Source organism: Pleurodeles waltl, chromosome 1_2 (genome assembly GCF_031143425.1).
Source record: "Pleurodeles waltl isolate 20211129_DDA chromosome 1_2, aPleWal1.hap1.20221129, whole genome shotgun sequence".
In the NCBI taxonomy this organism is placed as follows: Eukaryota; Metazoa; Chordata; class Amphibia; order Caudata; family Salamandridae; genus Pleurodeles; species Pleurodeles waltl.
In genome coordinates this window covers 796,472,182-796,496,241 of record NC_090437.1, presented here as the reverse complement: position 1 = coordinate 796,496,241, position 24,060 = coordinate 796,472,182, and the positions used below count along the sequence as shown (strand labels likewise).

The 24,060-nt window shown below is 43.1% G+C and overlaps 1 protein-coding gene across 8 annotated transcripts in view; it reads right to left on the bottom strand.

Moving 5' to 3' along the window:
• PALLD (palladin, cytoskeletal associated protein) overlaps nt 1-24,060 on the bottom strand; it is an 847,172-nt gene that overhangs the window by 111,102 nt on the left and 712,010 nt on the right. For all 8 annotated transcript variants that reach the window (XM_069244048.1, XM_069244031.1, XM_069244040.1 and 5 more), the window contains one exon: nt 2,499-2,631. In XM_069244048.1, coding sequence (XP_069100149.1) covers nt 2,499-2,631 — 133 coding nt within the window. The remainder of the gene's footprint in view (nt 1-2,498; nt 2,632-24,060) is intronic.

Here is a 24,060-nt window from a genome sequence, read left to right as displayed (position 1 = left end):
GGAATTAAACTCATGCTAAACTTTTTGTTAAGACTCTTTATTCAAGGGAGAGGTTTTGGAAGCCCATATTTCTCAGCCAATGTTTTTGCAATAGATGTTTGTGTAGTCTATATTTTCACTTGGAACCCCAAAATAGGACTCTCATCTCACACAGCATGATGCCTTGGTCTGTCTAGCTTCCCACGCCTTTCCTATGTAGGTACTTCTTGAGATTGTCTCTCAGAAGTGTGGGGCTTTCTTTAACCTTACAGCATTGGTCGAGATGTGCTGTCAGCAGTGTTTTGAAAGGGCAGGCTTTGTCAGGCTCTGCAATACAACACTTGTTTAAAAGCAAATCCCAGGAAATGTATAGCAGGGAGCAGGGCATATCTGACAGCGAGTATGTGCACTTCTCCTCTTTCATAGCTAGTACTGGTGACATTGGCTCCAGTGTTCCTATAAATATTAGTGTATGTTCTTCCAAGCTATCCCAACAATGTGGAGGAACTCACTGAACCTTTCACAATCTTTAAATGCACTTCCATATTCTAATTTACAATGCCTTCATATCCCACAGGAAATTCAAATCATGTGTGTAGCTTAAATTGCTGCAAGAATACATTAAGAGAGATCTGAGGACAAAGGAGGTGTGGCCAGTATAACACAAATATAACAAAACTGTTCTAGGAGATGAATTAACAATAAAAGTGGAATACTGAGGCAAGGCATAACAGAGGAAGAAGTCCAAGGTAGACTCTTATAAAATAATAATTACTGAGAAGATGGTAATGAGGCCTTTGCAAGGCATCGTCATAGAGTAGTGAATGGGCTGCATACAGTAGTTCACCAGTAACATCACACTCGGGCCTACATTTATTATTATAACGTATACAAAAAATGATGAATGGAATGCTTGAATTAATCTCAGCCACTGGTAAATACTCGGGCCGCATCCCAATCCACTGTCTTTTTGCACACCATGCCACCTCAGTTTGGACTCAGCTATATGGAAATCAGTCTGAACCCTGTCCCAATGAGAGCAGTCCAGCCCAAACTACTAAGCCAGTTTCTCCCTGAACTGGAACACAAGCAACCCAGGACCGGTTTCTCCCATGTTAGGGGCTCATCAGCCAGGTAATGCTTGGTTCCAGTGGCACAGTGTGCACAGGACCCACACCTGGGCATAGCCGTCCCATTAAGGGTGACATAATAACTTATACAAAAAGTGATGGATGGAATGCTTGAATTAATCTCAACCACTGGAAATTACTTAAGGCTGCATCCCAATCCATCATTATTTGAAACACCATGCCACCTCAGTTTGGACCCAGCTATGAGTAAATCAGTCTCTACCCTGCTCCAATGGGAAAGGTCCAGCTCAAACTGAGGAGGCAAAGTGGACAAAACAACGATGGATGGGATAAATGCCAACGGCTGAGATTAATTCAAGTAGTCCATCATCTCCTTGTTGCACCGGGTATGCCCATACATGGGTCCTGGGTTCACTGTACCACTGAAACCAAGCTACACCTGGCTGAACTTGTGCAAAAATTGTCCTAAGTTACCTGTTTTCTGGTTCAGGGAGGATCTGACCTGACGGTTTGGGCTGGACTATTCCCAAGAGGAGAAGGGTCAAGACTGATTTGAATATGGCTGGATCCAAACTGAGGTGGCATGATGGGCAAAATAACAATTGACTGGGTATTTACCAGGGGTTGAGATTAATTCATGCATTCCATCCATCACTTTTTGTATACTTTATTATGTCACCCTATTGTGTACTTTATCACGGTATGCCCAGACGTAGGTCCTGTGCACACTGTGTCAATCCATCCATCACCTTTTTGTTCTTAGGTTTATTATCGTGTTTGCAACACAGCACTGTGTGAAAAAAACAGCAGCACTGCATTATGTGAACAAGGAGAAATTATGCAGCAACACAGCAAGAGTTGTATACCAATGATATCACCTGTGCAGTTCACTAAAAAAGCTGTTTTAGCACAATGCTAGGTGACCAAGTGGCATTGCATGAGATTAGAACTCTATTTAACACCTTCATTTCAAATTTCAACATGAGGACACCTGCACATGGGGAAGCCGTGTATGTGCATAATCATGTTCATTGGGTTTCATGCAAAGTCATGCCACATGAAGTTATTTGACTTTGCGTGAAAACATAGGATGTTTGTGCTGTTTAAGTCCTGTTACACCCTGTTTTAGACAGGTATAGGGTGGCAGGTGCCCTACGGTGCAAAGGGATTTTGATGTCGGGTTAAGTTTCACCACAGAAACATTTTTTTGTGTTGAAATGTTGATCAACACAGATCTTTGCTCTATAGAGCATTGCATGAGCACTCCACACACAAACAGTAATTGAATTACTCTCATGCTCCAGAAATGTGAATGCATGTGTGGTGAATTGTGTTTCTGAAAGATACATCCTGCGAGATGCTAATGAATATGGTACACCTCACGGTCAGAAAAGAAGTGATCGTAAAATATTCGCAGGTGACTCGTACCGGCTGTCCATTGTTAAACTCATCCTTGAAGCGCAGCTTTCTCTCCAGGTCTTGTATCACAGCATCCTTCGTCCCCTGGATCTCTTCGTCCGATGCTATCCTGGCTGTCCTTCCATTTTTCTTTGGAAATCCCCTGTGGGAAGAGATAATATATTAACTACAGCTTTAAAACACCCTAGAAGCACAGAATTGCCTTCCTGTGCACTGTTTGTACATTAGTCACTCCCACTGGTGCTTTTATTTACAGATTTGGTGTTTGCTCACCTTCAAAAGCTAGTTTTATGAGTTGAGGTCTGAAGAAATGTGTGTGAATAATAGTTATAGATATTTTGACACATTGTACCTTTTGCACTGTCCTAAAGGGAAAGGTCTTCTGTGGTCTGCACCACCTTTACTGACTTACAACGGAGGGTTCAAGAATTTTTCATGTTCGTCCAATTATATGTGGGTCCTTTTATTGGCCCACAACTTACTGTGTATGTTATTATGCATTTTTCTTCCCTCCCAAAGCTTTAATGGGACTTAAGAGCTAAACACTAGAGGGGAGATTCACAAACATTTTGCAGTGGGTTAGCGCCAACAAAGCGACACTAACCAGGACAAAATGTTTTTTTCCCTATTTTGGGACAGATGCACAAAGGTTTAGCATAGGGTTAGTGTTACTGTTCCCTGCGCTACTGACGCAAAATCTTTTTGGGGATTAACAAACCAACGCAATTTCGTTTTTGCATTGGTTTGTATGGAAAAGTAAAGTAAAACAGTGCAAAACGCTGCTTTGCATTACTTTGCGTCAATGGGGAGTTACATGGGTGGTACATGGGCGTTCCCCATGCTGTTTGATGCAAAACCCCATTCAATAACATTAATAGACAAGGTTTAGTACCAAAGGTTAACGCTGCTGAAAAGCAGGCGTTAAACGGAGAAATGTTTTCATTTCTCTGTGCTTTTCCGACTTTGTATGTGTGCTGCACTGTGCAGCACACATACAAAGTAGGAAAAAGTTTTCCACTTGTCTAGGTGTAGTATTTTGTACAGGAAGGATACCTTCCCCTACAAAACCTACGCTAGACTCACGCACACACCCTAGCACTAAGGCGCTAAGGTGTGTGTGTGTGGCGCTTCTCAGCAGTAATCTGCGCCAGGGCTAGAGAGAGGGGAGGAGAGTGCCATATCTCTGTGAATATGGCACTCCTGCTCTCTCCCTGTCACGCAACCCAGTGCAGTTTCTTTGGGGGCTGCTCTGCGTTGCTTGACAGCTTTGAGAATCTGGGCCCCAGAGCTCATTATGCTGAAACCAAACCCAGAGCTCACTGAAGCAAACGTGCCGGTGTCTCAGCTCTCGTTGATGGAAGTCAGGACCATTGTAACAGCTTTTACCTGGGCATATGTTGACCTGACTGCAAACTATACAAAATCAAGCATCCTGCCTGGTAGCAGGAGCTCCTCGCTACAGTCATGGGAAGTCTATCCTGAGTGATCTACTGGCTCCCTATCCGAGAACACATCACTTTCAGGGTGCGTTGTATTGTCCATCAATCACTTCATGCTAAAGCACCTCACTTTATCTCTAAATGTATCACAAAATAACCACTGCAACGAGGCTCCAATCAGCTGCTTCCGTTTGTCCCTGTACGCACCGTTTTCACAGTCATTCTCGGCGGCAGGGCTTTCTCATCTCTAGCACCCACCCTCTTGAACACTGTCGAACTACCTCCTGTCATCTTTTCGTCCTAAAAGCTCTTAAACATAGCTATTTTCTTAACTTCTGCTACAGCTTATGTCCTAGTTTTCAAAGGCTCCCAGAGGTAGTTGACTTTGACAACTGCAAAGCCCTTGCAGCCTTGCACTCCTCTCACCGAAAGGAAAGGTAAAGGCTGTGCTTAATTTGTGCTTGTTGTTTCCAGTGCAGAGCACCGGCACTTATTGTCTGCCTCAAGCATTTACTGCGAGCAAAAGGCACATATGGGAAAGACGATGAGATAAACGAAAAAGCGTCACAATGGGAGAAAGCAGAAAGCTGAAAGCATGTGCTGAAGGGGCAGGGAGTGGCTGTAAATGGATTGAAGAGGCCCAAGATGGCTTCAGGATTACGCTGCCGCTTTATTCTGTGATCGCACATTTAATTGCATCAGCCGCGTGTTTAAGAGGAGGGCTTTGGGCACTGGCATATTTTTATTTACAAATTAAGCACTGGGTAAAGGTATGCTGTTTCTTTTGGTTACATTTTCTATGCTTTTTATACACACTAAATCAAATTAGCATTGGCTATACTGGAGAGGCCAGTGTGGTAATATTTGCAGACGGTGTTGTAATATTTGTAATTCCCAGAAGCATGTGAGGTTGTATGTCTAACTACACTTCTAAGCGCACTCCGCGGCTGTGGTGCTCACATCTTCGTGTGATCTTCGTTCCAGGTCAGAGGACAGGTGGCTGAGAGCACAGTGACTGTCCTACGCACACTTCTTATCCTCCCCTGATCATTAATTGTTTGGAATTCTGTCCCTCACACTGCATGTAATGTAATTATATAGTAATGATTAGACATGAACGTTTATTTAAATATAAGGCTGTAGGACTCTATGGGCCGTATTTATACTTTTTTAGCGCCGCAATTGCACCGCTTTTTGACGCAAAAGCGACGCACACTTACAAAATACAGTTGTATTTTGTAAGTTTGCGATGCTTTTGCGTCAAAAAATTACGCACATGCGGCGCTATAGAAGTATAAATAGGGCCTAAGGGTTCAGGTTCTAGGCTGTGGAACACACTGAACGCAAGCCGTAGGGTAAAGCCAGTTGTTTCAACCTGCCTTTCATTGCATCTTTTGCACCGTGATCATGACGAGGAATATCGGACTGAGCCCACCGTCTTCGATCAAGCTATTCCCTAAGCATTGACTGTTACTCTTGAAGTACGCTGAAGTCACCCTAAGGTAATGCACAGTACTCTACTAAACCGCACAATAAACACATCCGAGTGTTACTGAAAGTGTGCAAAGTAGAAAGGGGATTCCATATGGAAATTAACAATGCGTAGGGCGTATATGGCCTCGAGAACCTGACTGTAGGTGCTAGGAAGGAGTGTGCTGTAGAACAAAGGGAAAGAGATCGGGATTTGTGGTTTCTTCCGGGAACACATTCCACCTCCGGCTGTGAAAACTATGCATGCATGTCAGGCTCTCTGCAGTCACAGATTTAATGGCAGCGGTGAGGAAACAAAAGGATAAAGAAGTATGAAACGCACATGTAAAATGCTTGGAACAGCCAGAAAGTCTGATGTTTGTTGGAATTGTCAATCATTTTGCGGAAGCAGGCAAGCAAAACTCCACTGAGCGGTTGTGGCGAGGTAAAGAGGTTACTTGAGCGAATGTACATCTCCACTAAACATACTCCTCTGCAAGTAAGTATAATTCGAAGTGGTAAAAACAGATTGGTAGGAGCAGTAGCGACTCCTCTGCTATTGGCGGAAGAGCGTCGCCCCCTGCCAGCAACAACCGCTGCAAATCCTTTAACAACGAAAGGATAATAAACTAAGGGGCAGATTTAAGAAAAGTGATGCTGCACCTATTGCAGCGCCACTTGTCTAGCGCCTCTTAGTGTCCCCCTAATGCCACCATGGTAGCATCGTATTTAAAATACGGCGCACCATGGTGGTAGTTGGGGTGACTAGCGTCATAATTTTTGGCGCTAGTCCAGCGCTTAGCAGGATTAACGTAAATTATTACGCTAATCCTGCATTGCACCCAGAGGCCCATTGTAATGCACTTAACAGGCATTAAAAAATGCTAATAAAAATGGCGCAAAGGTATCTCATAGATTCCTTTGCACCATTTTTACAACCCCTGGCGCCGGAACACCCCCCTTGCATACATTATGCCTGGTGCAGGCATAATGTGGTGCAAGGGGTTACAAAGTGGCACAATGCAAGCATTCTGCCACTTTGTAAATATGGAGCAGCTTTTTTCCCCTTCCAACGCCACATTAGTGTAAAGAAAATGACGCTAATGTGGCGTTGGAACGGCGCGTGGCCAGCATAAATCTAGCCAAAAGTTATCCTTTTGTTGTTAAAGGAGTGGGGCATTGGGTATGACGAACACTGAGGGGAGTGCACTGTGCACCCCCTCAGTGCACATGTTTGTTTGGCCGGCCTTCTCGTGCTGGTCAAACACACATACACACTGTGCTCTCTCCAGCCTGGCACTGTGTTGCCCGCCTGGAGAGAGCAGGCACAGGCTCCCAGTCTTCCTGGGAGCGCCCTAGCTGGGCGCTCCCAGCCAATCCTAATGCTACTCTGAGCAGCGTGCGGATTGGCCACAGGGCAGGCTGGGAACCTGTGCCTACCTGCTGCTGAGGAGACGGAGGAGCTGCGGCACGGCGTGCAGGTAAGTTTAAAAAAAAAAAAATAAATCATTGTATTAATATTCCCCTCGTGCCACTCCAGCCCCTGTAACTCCACGCTCTCCCCCCCACCCCCCCCACCCCCCCCCCCCCCCAGGCCACGACTGGGTAGGAGTGAGTTTGGAACTCTAGTATTGGCTTAGATTTAAATGCATACTCCGGACAACTTTTATGAAACTTGTAAATTGTCAAAAATCCATGTGAAGGTTTCTCGGTTCATTTTATGAACAATTTTGACACTGGGCCCAAGACACTAGGGGCCGATTTTGCATTGGGTTTGCATCTCTTTTTTGACCCAGAGACAAAATCCTTTTTGGTATTTAAAAAGCAAAAAACAAAAAAGTAACGCAGTACATTGCGGTGCCTTGCTGTACTTTGCATCAGGTAGGTGATCTATGGGGTGATGTAGGTGTTCTTGTGCATCCACCCATAGATTTTGACTTGCAGTCATGGGTTTGCACAAGATGGAGCACCACATAGCCTCAAATTGTTTTTGTGTAGGAAGGTGCCCCTTCCTGCACACAAACTATCCTGACAGTGCAGACACCATTGCACTATGAAGCAAGAGTGCTGAATTGTTGCAATGCAGGCACAAGAACGCCAGCATAGGAAGAGAGCAGAAGATATGGCACAGTTCAGCTCTCTCCAGTTCATGCAACATAGAGCATCCAACTTCCAACTTCACTTCTCGCTAAGTTGAGCTAAGTGCCACAGGGGTACAGCACTTTTGATGTGTGCATACGCATTCATTAACAGAGGCATGGATGCCTACAGAGCAAGCATTGGCAATGCCACTAAGCATGGACTTTGCTAGTTTGCAATTTTTTGATTTTATTTATTGTGCGCACTTATGAAAAAAAAGGCAAAACTATGAAAATAAAGGAGTGTCCCAGCTGCCCAGGCACTCCAGCCCTGACTCTGAAGTGTACTATTTCTCTGGTGGCTGTTCACAAATTTTCAAGTCCGTCAGTGGATAAAGTAAGCACTACCCTCTGCCTCATGCTACATGTTGTGAAGGGTAAAAGTAGAATGTGAATGATACTTAAAGTGACCACTGGATGAAGGGGTCAGACCTAAAAATGCATTGCATGTGATGTACCTTATAGGATACCCTTCTATCTGGTTCTAGCATCCCGAGCCATCCAACTGGCAGACATTGAGTTTGAAAAGATCCACTTCACCAATGTTGTTGCTACATTAAGCACACTGAACCCATCTGCTGACTGGGGCAAAACAAGACTGCACCATATTGCAACAAATGGCAATAAAAGTGCCTATGTCGCTCGAATTGGGGTGGAGAAGACACCCAAAAGGCAAACTTTCCTTTTGCCTAGTGCCCTGATACTCACTGCACTGAAATAGAATCTCACGACAAGTTTCGTTCCACAAAGTCAGGGGAGGGGTGCTTGTATTGCACAATGCTCATTACTTTTCTTGGAGGAGTATTTTCTTCTATGCAAAATGCTTTTTTGCTGTACCCAGAATATAACTGTAGCACCAACATACTGAAAACTCCACCAACCTGAACCAGAAAAAAGCCACAACTATTAGCTCAAAAGGGGTCCTTTTGTATTTGTGAAACAGCGCTATCTCTCGCGCGATAAGGCGCTTAGCTGTGCAGGTGAGAGCATATCTAGGGCCACCAGGGCGCGCAATAGTCAGTGGCCAATACAATCTCGTGTTCAGGGTATTTACATTTTTTACACTGCTCATAAAAATGAAAAAATATATATGAAACATGGTGTCAGCCTTGCGGGGAACTTGATCAAGGAATACAATGTAACACAAGAATATGAATCCAAACATATTTGTGAACTCAGCTTATTCTAAAATGTCTGGTAATGGCACAAGAGATGAATGGGAAGAAAAGCTGACATTGGTCGATCCTAAGACCAGGTTACACAGGCCCTGTGTTTAGTAACAAAAAAAAAAAAAAAAAAAAAAGGTCCTCTAAAAACCGGTACTGTCCGGGAAATCCGGGACGTCTGCTCACCCTACCCACATCCATCCATCACAGGCATCACCAGTCAGGTGACCCTGCAAATAAAAGTGGCTGGGCCTGCGACCGAGGGCCAGTTGTAATAACCTCAACTATGTATCGGTGTCATCATTTAAAGTAGCTGACCCAGAATGTCCCATGGGGCCTTTTTCCACTTAGTCTAATTTATGCAGCTCATCTGCTTTCGAGTAGTTTAAATTAAAACAACAACAAATAATTTCATTATCTCAGAAAACACCTCTTTTGAAAGTCAAAACACCTGTGTGCTGGATTTCAAAGCATGTTCTTTGTTCAGTCTGTCCTACAAGAGGCCCCTCTATCGCTGCTACGACACCGACATACAGGGGAGCGCGAGCTCATCCTGTTCCATTATTTCTTAGTGTGTCCCAGAAGCAGGGCCGCGTGGCACGTGCACTCCCATCCAAGCTTTGTATTTCCAATTATTTCATAAATGTAATTGCCCTGAGAGGCCTCGCGGGTTCTAAACATCCAGCTACACATGAAGAACACAAGCGCGGGATGTCATATTGTTATGTGACAAGGCTTCAAGGCAATGACGCTCCGATCTGCACACTGTGTGATAACTCCATGCACTCTCTTTAATTAAAAGACGCCAGGGCAGAGGCCTCACTACAAGCAACTCGGAAAGGTAAACATAAACTCGGGCTCCAAGTTCGCCTTTCTCTTCATGCACGAGAAGGGAAAACAAACACTCCAATGTGTGATCCTCAACCTCCCCTCTTGACTCTGTGGTTAGCGGAGGGGTCTTATGGGATTCGAGGGTGGGGGGGGCGAAATAACTAGCCCCATGATTGTTCCCTTAAAAAACAATGGGCCTCATTTACAAGGAAATATTGCAGCGCAGTGCCGCAAGCAATTTTTCTGTGCCGAACTGCGTTATTTCCAAAATGCAGGGATGCGCTGTATTTACCAGAATAGGGTGCATCCCTGTGTTTTCTCCAGAGCGGAGCTAAATCAGCTGCCTGGCGCCAATGCATGCAACCTTGCACCATGCTGCAAAGATGGCTGTGTTGGGGGTGATTGTTTATGTGCAGGAAGGGAGACCTTCCTGCACAAAAACAATCATTAATGGTGTTTTGCTCCTTCTATGTGTGCTGCATTCTGCAGCACACATAGAAAGAGCAAAAACAATGAGTAATAAAAGTATTTCTCCTCGTTGCGCCACTCTAACGCCACTGCTGGGGAGGTGTTTGTTTTTGGGGCTGCCTCAGATTTACAATTCCTTGTAAACCTGTGGCAGAGTCAAAAAGCATTGGGTGTTGCATGGGTACGCCCACAGCAACACCCATTGCACGCCCCTTTGCCGAAGAAAACTGCGTCAGGTGGCCCATATTTACAAGGTTGCGTTAGGCCACAAAAAATGGCTTAACGTGGTCTTGCAGATAAGGAGCAGGTCACACTATTAGCGAAAGGCAATGCCTGACATGCTCCACACACTCCACTCAGCGGCCCATGATGTAGCTGGACTTCTGCCCAGCATTAGCGCTCACAACCCCCTCAATCAACCTCCCCTTAACCCAGCCTATAGATACCACTGACATCAGTAATATGAAAGGGACAGGATACATCTTATTAAAGTAAATGGGGTATAACATTCAAGATGTCGAGTTTCTGCAATGATTTGTGCGCAAGTACCCTCATTTTCTTGCCTTTAGCAGCAGAAGTACCTGTGTTAAAAGATCCGGGTCTGTGTCTTCTTATAAATTTAAAAATCCTCATGGGACCAGGAACAGAAGTTACTGGGCTTATCTGGATTAATGGCCCAATTGTAAGGAACTCATTTAAGTGGATTTCTTTCTTTTTTGTAATAATTATTTTTATTGAACAGTTGCTCAGTACAAGGCAAATACAACTAATGGATCATGCACACAGTATACCTCATAAAGAAATAAACCACATTGCAATCAAGAAAGCTATAAGTAGCAAGTGGAAAGTCTCCAACAGATAGAGGTATTAATAACCCATCCGGGTGGAACTGAAACAATGACACAGGTCTGCCCCAAGGATCTCACTCATTTTCTTCTTTTTCATTAGCCTGTATAGTTGCACCAATTACCCCATACCTTCTCCCATTTTTTAGTTCAGCCCGACTCTGGAAGACCACATGTTCCGCCCGTAGGCACCAGTCCAAGTCCACTTCCCAGTCTGCTATACGGGGGGCATTCTGACCCCGCATGCGCGTTCTATATTGCACTTAGCTACACTTGCATCGGATGCTAGGCATATATTCTGATATCTGTGCCACATCTCCTCCCCTGTTATATTTAGGAGATGCCATCTAGCCTCCAGAGGATCATTCCGTCTGGTGACCCAGGCCATTATCTGCACCAGTCCCATCTAGTAATCCTGAATTACTGGGCAGTCCCACAGTATGTGAAAGAAGGTGCCCTCCTGACCACAACCCTTGAGACATAAGGCAGTGTCGCTCCTCCCCAATCTATGTAGAAGTGTTCTATAGTAGTGTGATCTATGTAATATCCTTAGTTCGACTAAACAAACACATGCTCGTATTGCCACTTCCCTAGGGCTCTGTACTGCCTCGAGCCTCTTGCCATCCTCTATTAGCCCGATGTCTCCCTCCCACTCTTCTCTCAAGGCCTTCAAAGGGTCAGGGGAGTTGTTCATTGATTTCTTATAAATCAGGGAGATGGCTTTGCCCGTCATAGGGTCTAACAATAGTCGGTCATCTAGTGGCACCACCTCTGGCAATTGTTCTCCTTCTAGTATATGCCACCGTAGTGCATGCCCCAGCTGCAGATGCTTAAAGCGCTCTGATTCTTGCTTCAGGACCTCAAATGTCACAAAAGTCAAGTGGATTTCTATATCAGATGGGGTAGGGTGAAACGCACCCAGGGATAATGCACTTTTTTTTAAAGTGCATTATCGCTGGGTGCCTCCTAGTCCTTTTTTATTATTATTTTAGCCCTTCTACACAGCAGCAACACTGCCATTCAGCATGGCAACAAAGACTGCCAAAGATGGCAATACCCATGTTGTACAACAGGAGCAAAAGGCAATGGCAGAACTAATAGTCTCAAAGGAGAGACATATTGGCTTTGTCAATCCTTGTTTGGTCTCAAAGCACCCCTGTAATTATGAGCAATTCAGTTAATCTCCCCGTGTGTGAAAAAGAAAAAAAAAATGGCATTTACCACAAAATACGCTATCCCATAAAGAAAACAATCGTGCCCATGGCCATGTCTTATTGAAAATACATTTTGAGGCAGATACCATCTGTTGTTACAATAAAAGCAGATAAAATCTGTTGTCACAAACATCCATTTCAAAGAAGAATACGCTACTTTGAATTGTGTGTGGCAGAGTAATGTATAGTTACAAATGGTAAGCGGTTCAACAAGCAGGACAGGGAAGAAGAAAAAATCTAAGTAGTATCTCAATCACAGCGCGATCAACGGAAGGACAATAATCAAGCTGAAGCAATCAGCACTTGATCCATGCGTAAGCCAACGGAAGAGGAAGTGAAGCCAGCAGATGTTGGCCAAATAAAAGACAGCAAAGACGAGAGACAATGAGGCCAATAAATGTTAAGCAACGGGCGGGCTGCAAGCCTCTTGTATCCAGTATATCTGGCAAGTAAGAGCACATGCAGTGCATGTGCTGTCACAGGCGAGACCTAAAAAGGGATTGATGCTGTAGTCCCCCTGTCAAAAGCTGGACTCCTTGGGGCCTCTATAAACTAAAGGATGAATAACTTCACACATATATGAGGTGCGTCCAGATATGTGTAAGTCTGTGCGAAACAGGGCTCCAGTGTGCACACTAGTTTGTTATTGTTTCCATATGAAAACTCAATTTTCAACGTGTGGATTGTAGTGTGGTGTAATAATTTTTGGGGGCACAAATCTGATCTCAAACCAGTCAAAAAGAGAAGCAGAGCCCTAAGTGGCGCATTTTTATAGCAGCGCCACAATTACTGAACCTTAGGTACCTCTCTTTTTTCATTCACAATCGTAAGGCTTGTCACAACTGTACTCTAGCTGGGCCCGTCATTCACTCTCTCCTGTGGCCTCTGCACATAGTGATGTGGTCAGTCCTGCGAAGCGCATTAGAAGGGAAAGAGCAGAGGCGGACCCACAGACTCACGCAGTGTTCCCATTTTACAAGGACAGTACTCAAAGGACAATCAGGTTTATTATTCCTGATGGGAACTGGCCCAGTGGCACACGGATATTGGGTTGCTCGCCATGTTAATTGTAACCAAGCCAAAGAGTGTCAACAAGTGTCAGCTCTGTAGCATCAAAGGGACCTGTGTATCAAGAGCACAACTCTGCTTTTCATGGCAGGAGTACATTGAGTTACTTTGCTTCGAAGCATTTGCTACGCACACCTTTGATCTTTTTCAGAGCAGATGTTATCTGTTCCTCGTGTAGGTGTCCATTGCTCAAATTCCATACTTTGAGTGCATCAATGTGAAAAACATTTATATGTAATCGCTTGAATCAGGAGATGAGCTGGAGAGTTGGAAAGGGGCAGATACATTGGGGAACAGCAAGGAATTTGGGCTGACGTGAGGAAAATTAACGACGTGACTTATAAAGGATTGGCTAGTGGAATACTTTAAAAGTAATGCCTAATAGAATCAAAGAGACAAGCACATTCCACAAGCAGAACAGGGCCAGACAGAAAAAAAAAAAAAATTGAGGGGGTAGGCCAGGAGGCAAGGCACTTCAAGACAGCCTTTGGCACGGAAAACATGGTGCCTGATTGCCATGTTGTCATAAAAGAGAATAAAAGGGATAAACTATGGACTGGCAAATTCCAAAAGACCCCTTACTGTGAAAATGAGGCCTGTGTCGTGCTTGTTCTAGAGGTGTGTGAAGGTTAGTTAAGCAGACTTCCAACTTCATCTTTTTCCAACTATGCAAGCTTCTCACAGTGCAAACCGTGCAATATTGTTTTTGTTTTTAAGACAACGAGGTGCAGTTTAGCTTCTTTGTACTAGTGAGAAACTGATCTTGCTGCTGTGAGAGATCAAGGGTGATCTAGATGAACAAGTGTGGACTGCCGGTGCTCGACAGTCCTCTGTCAGATACCCCGCCTTTGCAGATCTACAGCCCCAATATCTGCCCTTTGCGTGCTCCCCTACTACAAAGTCCAGCCTCCCTTCACACCGGGGTCCCCGTGGACCTGCCTCCATTTTAATTCCTCCATGCACAATGGTGGAGCTAGGCCCCCTCGCTTACTCGAGAAGAAGCTCCCATCTCGGAGAATACCTTGAGATCCGCATCTGTGTTCCAATGGCAGGATGTCCCGCCTTTGATAAGTGGTGCATCATATTGTTGGAAAATAGGTCAGCTATAAGACAATAAAACTTGCCATTGGGAGGTCAGGAAACTTCGCCCAGATTCTCTGATGATAAGCTCCCAAATTTACTTGACTTTGTGAGTGAAGAGAAGCTTTTTGGCCTCCCTAGTTTGATATGAAGGGTCTCATGACAGAACAGCTTTCAGTCAACAGAGGAGTGCACACAGAGGACATCCTCACCCCAAAATGTTTATACAATACATAAAAAACATAAGTAATGCATGATTATGGATCAAACATTCCAGTGTGGAAAGAGAAAGGATTCTAGTTCTACTGTCAATGGGGAATGTTGTTTTTCTTGTAAATCTAATGAATACTTAAGAAAGGCTGCTCACCATGTTTGAAGACTTTTGCATGGAGAAAGAACTTTAAACACTACAAAACTATTGCTATGAACCTAAAAGTAAAATTATAGTGGACCACACCACATGACGATTACCGCTGGAAAGCTTTCCTTGAAATACAGCCCTGCAAAGGTTATAAAAAATGAAGGCTTTTTGCATGTTGAATTTGCTCAAGGTTGTCGTGGACTGATCAGGCCAATAAAACATTACATTGCAGTCATTAATCCAGATCATTGTGGCTATTTTTAAATGTCAATACAAGTCTTGGCAAAGACAGCACAATAACACACCTACAAATAGAGCCATAAAAATTAACCCTCAACAAACACAGCACCACACCTTCTGGGCATTAGTGCCAAAACGTGACCACAGCTGCCATGAAACAAAATGCAATAGACAAAACTCAATGTGTGTTCACAAACACAGTATAGTACAAAAGTAATACTGAGAACTTTGCTACTGCAACCATGCCTCAGTGTATGTGCACGTACATGTGTACACACAAACACACAGAGATACCCTCGCGCCCAATGGAGGAATGTACATGCCAGATATCAATGCTACAGTACACGACAGCATTGAATGGGGACAACAGACTCTTTGTGGTAACAGTGAAACACAAAATCATGAGAAACTACCAGCACTGCATCTCTCCACATCTCACCCAGCCCTAAATAGACACAAGGAAACAGGGTACACAAGCAACAAATCACACCATGAAACACATGCACATACAGAGAGTAGCAACATAAAAAATCTGTACACCTTGCCAACATGCAGGTGGTTGTGCTTCAAACAGTTCTGCGACCCAACATTTGGATAAAAACGCAATACCTATTACAACCATCATCTGCCTACCCATAACCACAACAACACTGGTTCTGGTCAATGGTACACAGTTAAAAAAACATGAACAGTAGGTACGGCAAAGCCTATCTTCTATTGTTGTGACAATATACTCACTAGCTGAAAACCACCCCTACTGGAGGAGACAAAATCTGAACAAAATGCTACCATGATTTCAGCTCAACTTATCCCAGTGCAACGCTACCATATATGCACACATGCATGCAAATACAAACACACACTCTCAGTTAAAAAATGGTTTTATAAAGCGCAGAACTACTCAAAGTGTGTCCCGGCTCTAATAGACTCATTGACCACCAGTACCAAAAGCAATTTACTAATATGTCAATTCAAGCGGCCTGGTTTTGCAGTTACATTTGAAGGAACATTCGTCTTTCGTGGCCCATAAGTGAGAAGGGAGGGTGTTCCATGCTGTGGCAGCAAGAAAGGAGAAAGAAGTGCCATCCCATTTTTTGTCTCTTAGTTCTCTGGACCACTGTCAACATGGCGTCAGAGGAACGCAGGGTTCCTGCCTGATAGTATGGAGTGATCCTCTTGTCCAAGTACTGTGAACCTGCATGATGGAAGGCTGTATGGACCAGCATAAGCCCCCTGAACCATACCTTCTCCTTGATTGGCAGTCAATGCAGCTCTTTAAGGCGATGATGGATATGATGGCCTCGCAAATGTTTTTAATAGAAGCCGCGCCGTGGCAGTCTGCACCAGCTGGAGTCTTCTAAGTTGGTATGCCGGTAGGCCCCAGTAGAAAGAGTTGGAGTAGTCAAGCCAAGAAGTGATGTATTACCATTTTCTGGAACTGAATTGGTAACAGGTAGAGAAATTGCTTTAGTGATTTTAGAAGTCTGAAGCAGATACCCACCACGCCATCCACCAGTGGGCCAAAAGAAGTTCCATTGTCAAACTTCACCCCTAAACTATAAGTTATGGTGGCAAGGGCGGGTCAAGACTGGGCCAGCATTCGCCATCCCAGCAGGAGGGAGGTATGCCGAATAGCAGGATTTCTGTTTTGCTTGTGTTACACTATAGATTGCAACCACTGGAATATGACTGTAAGGCAGGCCTTAAATCTACACTAGGCATTTGGTACATTTCTGATAAGGTGTATCAAAACCAGACCAGAAGGTACCAAGATGCTAAATTTCAACATGACAAAACCAGGTCAAGCAGATACAACTGCTGCTTTTCAATCTTGAAACGCCTCTCAGAAAGCCAGTTGGACCCCTACTTGCAACTGCCAAGTGCAAAACATTGGAACAGTGGCAGAAGTGAAAGCCAAGTGCTTCCAGATGAAATGTCCAGTGGCAAAGCATCTCATTCAGATAGGGATGTAGAAACATACCCTAGGACTGCTCCACAAAGTTTCAAGGACAAGGTGGAATTAGGAAATCATCATGGCCAAAGGACAGGTCGATCTGACGAAGGACATCAAATGCGTGGGATTTCATTAACTCTTGAATGCCAGGTAAATGGATTCAGGTAACAGTTTGATACTTTCAGGTGGGGCATTTCTTGTGATATCTTACATAGTGTACACATATATGGCTAAACTGTATTTACTTTTCATAATGCAAATGTATGGTTAAGAGAGGTAATATGTTTCATTTGATGATGTTAAGCAGTTTGTGACATTTAATACACATGATAGAGATTTCCCTCCTGGTTGTAGTAGTCCATCTTTCTTTTCTTCATCAGTTCTGGTTGACTGTAAATCACCTGTATCCTCTTGGGTTCTGGTTGAGCTATATGAATATTTCACAAATAGAATAAAAAATGCTAGATAGTTGGCAGTTGTGAAAGCCCCGGCATCACTAGAGCATTCATAGAATGGATATTCTTCAGACCCAAGAACACTTGGAGGGTACAGCATCTACACCCTCCATGTCTGTATGTCTCCATTATGGGGCATGTATTTTGCTGGCCCTCAGGTGTCCAGGTGATACATGATAGAACAGCTCACAAACTGAGAGCCTCTAATCATCTCCTTCCAGAAAGCTTCTCTTCGGGTTGACCAGACAACTATTGCACCCAATAGCTAAGACAGAAGAAGGTAAGCTTCTCTCATTACATGTTTGCACAAAACAGAATGCAACTCAGCAAGCTTTTTCAGTGACTCCAGTCCTTTAGAACTCTGTCTGCACCTCCCAAACAACTGCAGTTCTTAATTCTTAGTGGTCAACATCTAACATGAGTTAAGTTTCAAGGTGTTATATGAAGGGGCCACTGCTTCATCCCCAAACAAACATGTCAGAGGTAAGAACACAGACAATCACGCCGCTACATGGATATCATTTTCGGACACAGCCAGAGAGGACTGGAAGGACACCACCACTGGAAGTTGGAGACAGGATGTCATGCATCAGATACAAAGTTATATTTGAGATGAAGGAAATGTTGCTATTTTGCTGGTCAAACCTTTCCACTAATGGCCATGGGGTATGGGAGACAGACACCACGGACATATTTGTACGGGGGCAGATTCTTCAGGAAACAATGAATCAAGCACGGCTACTTAGAGGGGAGCAAGACCAACAAATAGCAGAGCTCTATAGAGAGATAACATCTAATATATCAGATCACCAGTGTTGTGAGAATAGTCTCAACTTTGAATGTGTGATTTGTGACTGGCAGGAGAAATTATACGGCATGGGGCAGCACTGCATAAGTTACAGCGCACCATCTATCAGGAAATTAAGGAGACATGCTAAATAATTATGCACATGCATGGGTCAATGAAATGATGCTTGAAGAACAGCAACGACGTCTGTATTATTAGTGGAAATATATGATGCTATGACAGTGCAACATGTGTTGCTTGCCATTTGGGGGAAATTGCAAAATGGGCAGGTTATGTTGGAAAATGGTATTGATGGTAGCTGAAGTAGTGATTATGTAAATAAGAGTGGCCTGCCCCCCTGTAAATGTGTACTGGTGAGCAACTCTCTGATTTTGAATCATTTGTATGTGCAGCCTTGCGTGTCCTTCGATGTGCCTCATTATAGGCACGTTCTACTTCTGCTTGATGTGTGAAGATTGCATTAGCTGCAGTCATCGCCCCACTTCATCTCCATGCTCTGTAAGAACTTTTGGTTGCTTAGCCAACCTTGAAACATGACTTATGTCTAGAGATACTCAGCACTAGCTGCATCGACCACGGTGAAAACAAAAGATTGTTTAACTGAAGTAAGTATTCCCATGCACTGCATTGCCAGAATGCATCTGAGTGAAATGGGTGCTGGGATGTCAAGGCAGTGTGCTGCTTCCTTTTTGTTTGTTTGATAAAGGATCCATTGACCTGGTTGAGCTGACAATGCACCTGCGCTGAAGAAGTGGTACTGTGACCTGAAAGGATTGTTGAGCACCATTTGTTCCCCTCTAATGATGAAGGACAACTATCCTGAAACATAAGCTTATGTCTAGAGATACTCCACACTGACTGCACCAACCATTGTGAAAAGGAAATATTGTTGAATTGAAGTGTTACCATGCACTGCATTTGCCAGAACGTATCTGAGTGAATTTGGTGCTGGGATGCTAAGGCAGTGTGCTCCTTCCCTGTTTTTGCTTGATAATGATCCCTTGACCTGGTTGAGCTGATGATGCACCTGCGCTCAAGGAGTGGTACTGTGACCTGAAAAGACTGTTGCACAGCATCTGCAACATCACTAACCATATGTGTTACCCTCTACTGACAAAGGACAACTATCCCGAAACATTAGTTCAGGTCTAGAGATACTCCACACTGGCTGCACCAACCACAGTGAAAAGGAAATATTGTTTAATGGAAGTAAGTGTTACCATGCACTGCATTTGCCAGTTTGCTTCTGAGGGAACTAGATGCTGGGATGTCAAGGCAGATTGCCTTGATAAGGATCCCTTGAGCTGACAAGGTCTGAGTGACACACTTATGCTCAAGGAGTGTTGCTGTGACCTAAAAAGACTGTTGAGCAGTAATTCCATCACCTCTAACCGTATGTGTTACTCTCTACTGATGAAGAACAACTATCCTGAAATAGAGCTTTTGTCTCGAAATACTCAGCACTGACTGCACCAACTGTGGGGAAAACAAAATATTGTTTAATGGAAGTAAGTTTGACCATGCACTGCATTTACCAGAATGTATCTGAGTGAACTGTGCACTGGTACGTCAAGGGAGTGTGCTCCCACCCCGTTTTTGTTGTTCAGACCTTACCTGAGTACTACTCAGTAATAAAAACCCCTAGCCTAGTGCTACTCTTCTGTGCTCCATGCATGTCATAAGACAGTGATGCTGTGGCAATTTCTGATCAATTCAAGCCTGAATTGCTTTAGCAATGGCAGTGCCTGTTCTAAGTCACCCAGAATACCTTGTCATCTGTTGAAGAACATGTTGTGGAACCTGAGGAAGGCCTGTAGCAAAGTCCCTGCCTCCAATGACTTGACTTGAGTCGTGCCTATGCCATGATGCAGAGCAATTAGTTTCTGTTTGAGTACCACAGTGACATATTCAATGGTGCTTTGTGTCCAAATGCGTACACTTCGTATCTCATCACTCACTTGGTGGCTTGGTTCTGTAAGGGTGTCCCTGGCCCTCTTTTTAGGTGGAATGTGTTGCTATAAATGAATGGAAGAGAATGTCAGAAATGGTGAGGCTATTGCATACAGATGTGGAGTATGAGTCTCTGGTCTATTCACCTTGCACGAGACAGTTGTAGTATCTGTGTCTTTGCATTCCAGCAGCAACTCAACTGGCACCCAGTAGGGCTTCATCATGAGAAAAACAAAGACTCATGTACAGATTACATGGTGAAGCCTCTGTTGGCATCACATACAAATAAGACGTTGAAGCTGGTGTGTTTTTTCAATTGAAGTGACTCCTGTGGGTTTTATAATGGCGGTATGTGTGCCATGGATGGCATGCAGGGCAATGTGGTAAAAACTCCTGTGGTACAAGGCCCATCTTCTGTGTCCTAAAGTAGATGACAAAGGGCCTGATTTATATGTTGGAGGTAAAAATACTCTGTTGCAGCAGCAAGAGTATCCTTACCACTAACAAAATGTCTGCCAGATTTAGAATCGGGTAGACCTTTGTTGCTACCATGCGGAGATGACTTGTTTTCCCTTGTGGGTACACCCCTCCAACTATCCTATGGAGTAATGGCTGTCAGAGGCTGACCTCTAGGCCTGCCCACCTAATTTAGATAAGCAGACATACAGGTGGTTTTCACCGTGAAGAAAACCCTGGCAGTAAAGGGCAATGCTGCCTTGCCATGAGAGGAAACCTCTATTGCGATGGGAGCATTGTTTTATATTTTCAAAAAGAAAATCCAATTTTGAGATTTTCTTGAAAACAATAAGTTTGACAGACAGATCCATCATGTTGACGGAGCCGTGCATCAACCTTGGCCATCAGCCTGGCCTATGTTAATCCTACGGGGCATAGAAGCATTATGATTTGTCGTATTGCCTTATGCTTGTGAGAATCTGAATGGCTCTGGTAATTTTCTGTAAGGTCCCTATAGTATAGCAGTTTAGTGTTTGTAGCAGCTTAGTATATGCAGCCATGCTTTGAGGTGTTTTCTTGTCGGGTATGAAGTGGACATTGGTTGAGATGTAGGAGGGCTCTGAAGGTGCACTGGTTGAGTCTGCATCTCATAAGGGGCTCCAGATCAATTTTATTTGAGAGTGCAGTCTTGTTTTAAATCTACTTTTCATGTGTGATCTCCTATTCCTCTTGAGGAGAGCACACGTGATCATGTGTGGCAGGAATTACTGTATTTCTGGTCGGTCATGCATTTCTGCTTGCTGCAGTTGTCCTCAGATATATGCCATCCTTTGATAAGTTGACATTGAAGATGATGTCACATGTGTCTGCAATTGTAGATATTGTCTCGCTTTAATTTGTTCTCTAGTTTGCCATGTAAATTTGTACCATGTTTAGAACCTCTTTGTCAGCTTTGCCATTGCTAGCATGTTACTTTATGTGTTGTTTCAGAATCACATTGCTAGAGTTTGTTTGTTGTGGGTGGCTGCATACAAACAAGCATTTTGTGTGCTTCAGGTTTTGTAGATATGTGTGCCTTTGTTTATTTATGTGATTCGTGTCTTACTATGTTTTGGGAAACTATATTAATTTTGCTGAATTGCGATCACTTGTTCCAGCAGATACAGTCATGCCTTTGTAATGGTACAAGTAGGTTTTGGCAAAGATGGTTAATTTCCACCGCCTAAGCCATTTACTTAAATTATAATTTGTTTTCATCTGGCCAGCATGGGGAGATTTGTGGCTATGTCCCACTTGCTGTTTCCATTTTTGCCACTTTTGGTGATTTAGTTTCTTAGTCTTTTTTTGATAGATTAGACAACTGGATTAAATCACTTGAGGGACATTTTTAAATTGACACCACTCCCATACTCGTCAAAGGTAATGGTGAAAAAGCAACCTTCTTGGATCTTGAAACTGATTAAAGGCTATTGTATTCTGTAGAATGCATGTACAGGTTCCTACTTATGTCATGTTATGGAAGACCATTAAGGATTCATTTTGGAGAGTTGGCATTACGACCTCTATGACAATGTCAAGTAGTATTTAGGTTGATTTTGAATAACTGTCATGCCTTCACGGTACATTCCTCCAAAATGGAATTGTATTTGTTTTTGTATTTCAGTATACAACTAATGGTGGTGATTCCGGACTTTTAATATCGAAAGTGAGATTAAATCAGCTACCCCCGTTGTCAATTTGAAGACGTTGCCACTCTTATAACCAACAGCCGTCTACTTGTCCAAGTGATAATGGTAATATGTAATTCACTTTTGCAATTCTTTTTCACCTGTATACAAGGTCAAGAAAAATTATGTTACATCCTCTGGCCAAAAGATGAGTCAGAGAGGCAATATTTACTCTGTTTACATCTAACTGTGCCCTTTGAATGATAGAGAAAAAATACAGACAGCCTCCAGCACTGCATTTAAAATACTCTACACTACACTGTAAATATCGCAGTGCAGTTTCACCATGGCGAGATCAGGTTGGATCTCAGTAGATCCCCCCCTCCCCCCCCACTGTGTTATGATTTTGTGGCCTATGTATATTTTTTATAATCAATATTTTGATGCATTTCATTGCTTCTGATTTTTCATTCTGGAAAAAGTAACATTTGGAAGAAAAATATGGTAATAGGGGAGCTTAGGAAACCCGAGAGATAGAATTTATTTAACGTTGCTCATATTGTCTTTTTGTAAGGAAGCAATCTCGTTTTCTGCATTCTTTGCCTCTTTGAATTCCCATTGAATTCCCATTGTGGCCTTTTCTGTGTTTTACATAGCTTTCGTAAGTACTATAAACATAAGGAACATAACATTTTGAAAGTGACATTTGTCTGGTGATTCTAGGCGCTTTAAGATGATGTTTAACTGAAAAAAATAAGAAATAATGTTACAATATTGTTTTGTAGTATGTGGCTAAAATAAATATGTAATGGAAATAAAATTGTAACAATATAAAATATTTTGAAGCTTTTTTAAATTCTGAATTATTTTTCTTGTTATTGTTTTTATTACATAACTGATGACCTTGAAATTGTTGTATTTGGCTACCGATTCTGTATTTTGATATTTGGTATTGCATTTACACTTAATTGATTTTAACATCTAAAAAAGCTACTATGAATTGAAGAACCACAGAAAACAAGTAAATAACCTAATTGGATTTAGGAAATTGAATGGCAATTGGCTGGACAGCTGCCTGGAGTGCTTGCTCACTAACTGGCAATTAGGAATGCAGACTATGTGATTAATGGAGAAATGTGGAGTTTGTCTTATTTTATCGATGTGTGGAGGAAAATGTGGTAGGGTCCTAGCCCACAAATTGAGAAAAGTGAACAATATTAGAAACATAAATGGCATAATGGACTCCAAAGGCAAAGACCAAACAAAAATCAGAAAGGAGAAGACACATTTCAGGTAAATCTCCAAAGTCTCACGAGAAAACAAAATAAACGCGATTGAAAGTGATGACTTTGTTTCCAAGCAGAGTAAGCTTGCAGAAAATCCTAATAGCAGATAGCGGAATTTCAGACAGCCCTAGAGACAGTTTGAAGCCATCTGCTTGCTTGAGGATGGTTTCCAATGCTGATTGGTTTAACTAACAGTTTGTTAAATCATTTCTGCAAATTCCTTCTCTCCCTCCTAAAGGACACTTTAGGATGATCAGTAAGAGCAGTTTTGATTCACCGGAAAGGAGGAAAAACCATGATCCTGAAATCATGAAGCCAGAGAAAGACCCACACTATTTCAAAAGGTACGACTTCTGTACTTAATACGTACATTTAAACCGTAAAAGCTAGGGCAGCAGAACGGAGAAAGTTGCAGCGCACTTGCAAGGAGATCAACAGCTAGAGTGCATGGAAGGTGTGAAATGACAATATCTGACATTTCACTGTCATAATCCACTTAAAAAAGAAATAGCCTTGTACAAATAATGTTATGAGCAGATAAGCAGGACTATATATTTTTAATCAGTCCTTAACAATAGGAATCCACGTTACATAAAGCAGTTCTTTATTAGATGTCGGCCGCAGTGAAAGCATTAATAGAAGGACGTATGTCTCCCTAGTCATATTACTTTAAAC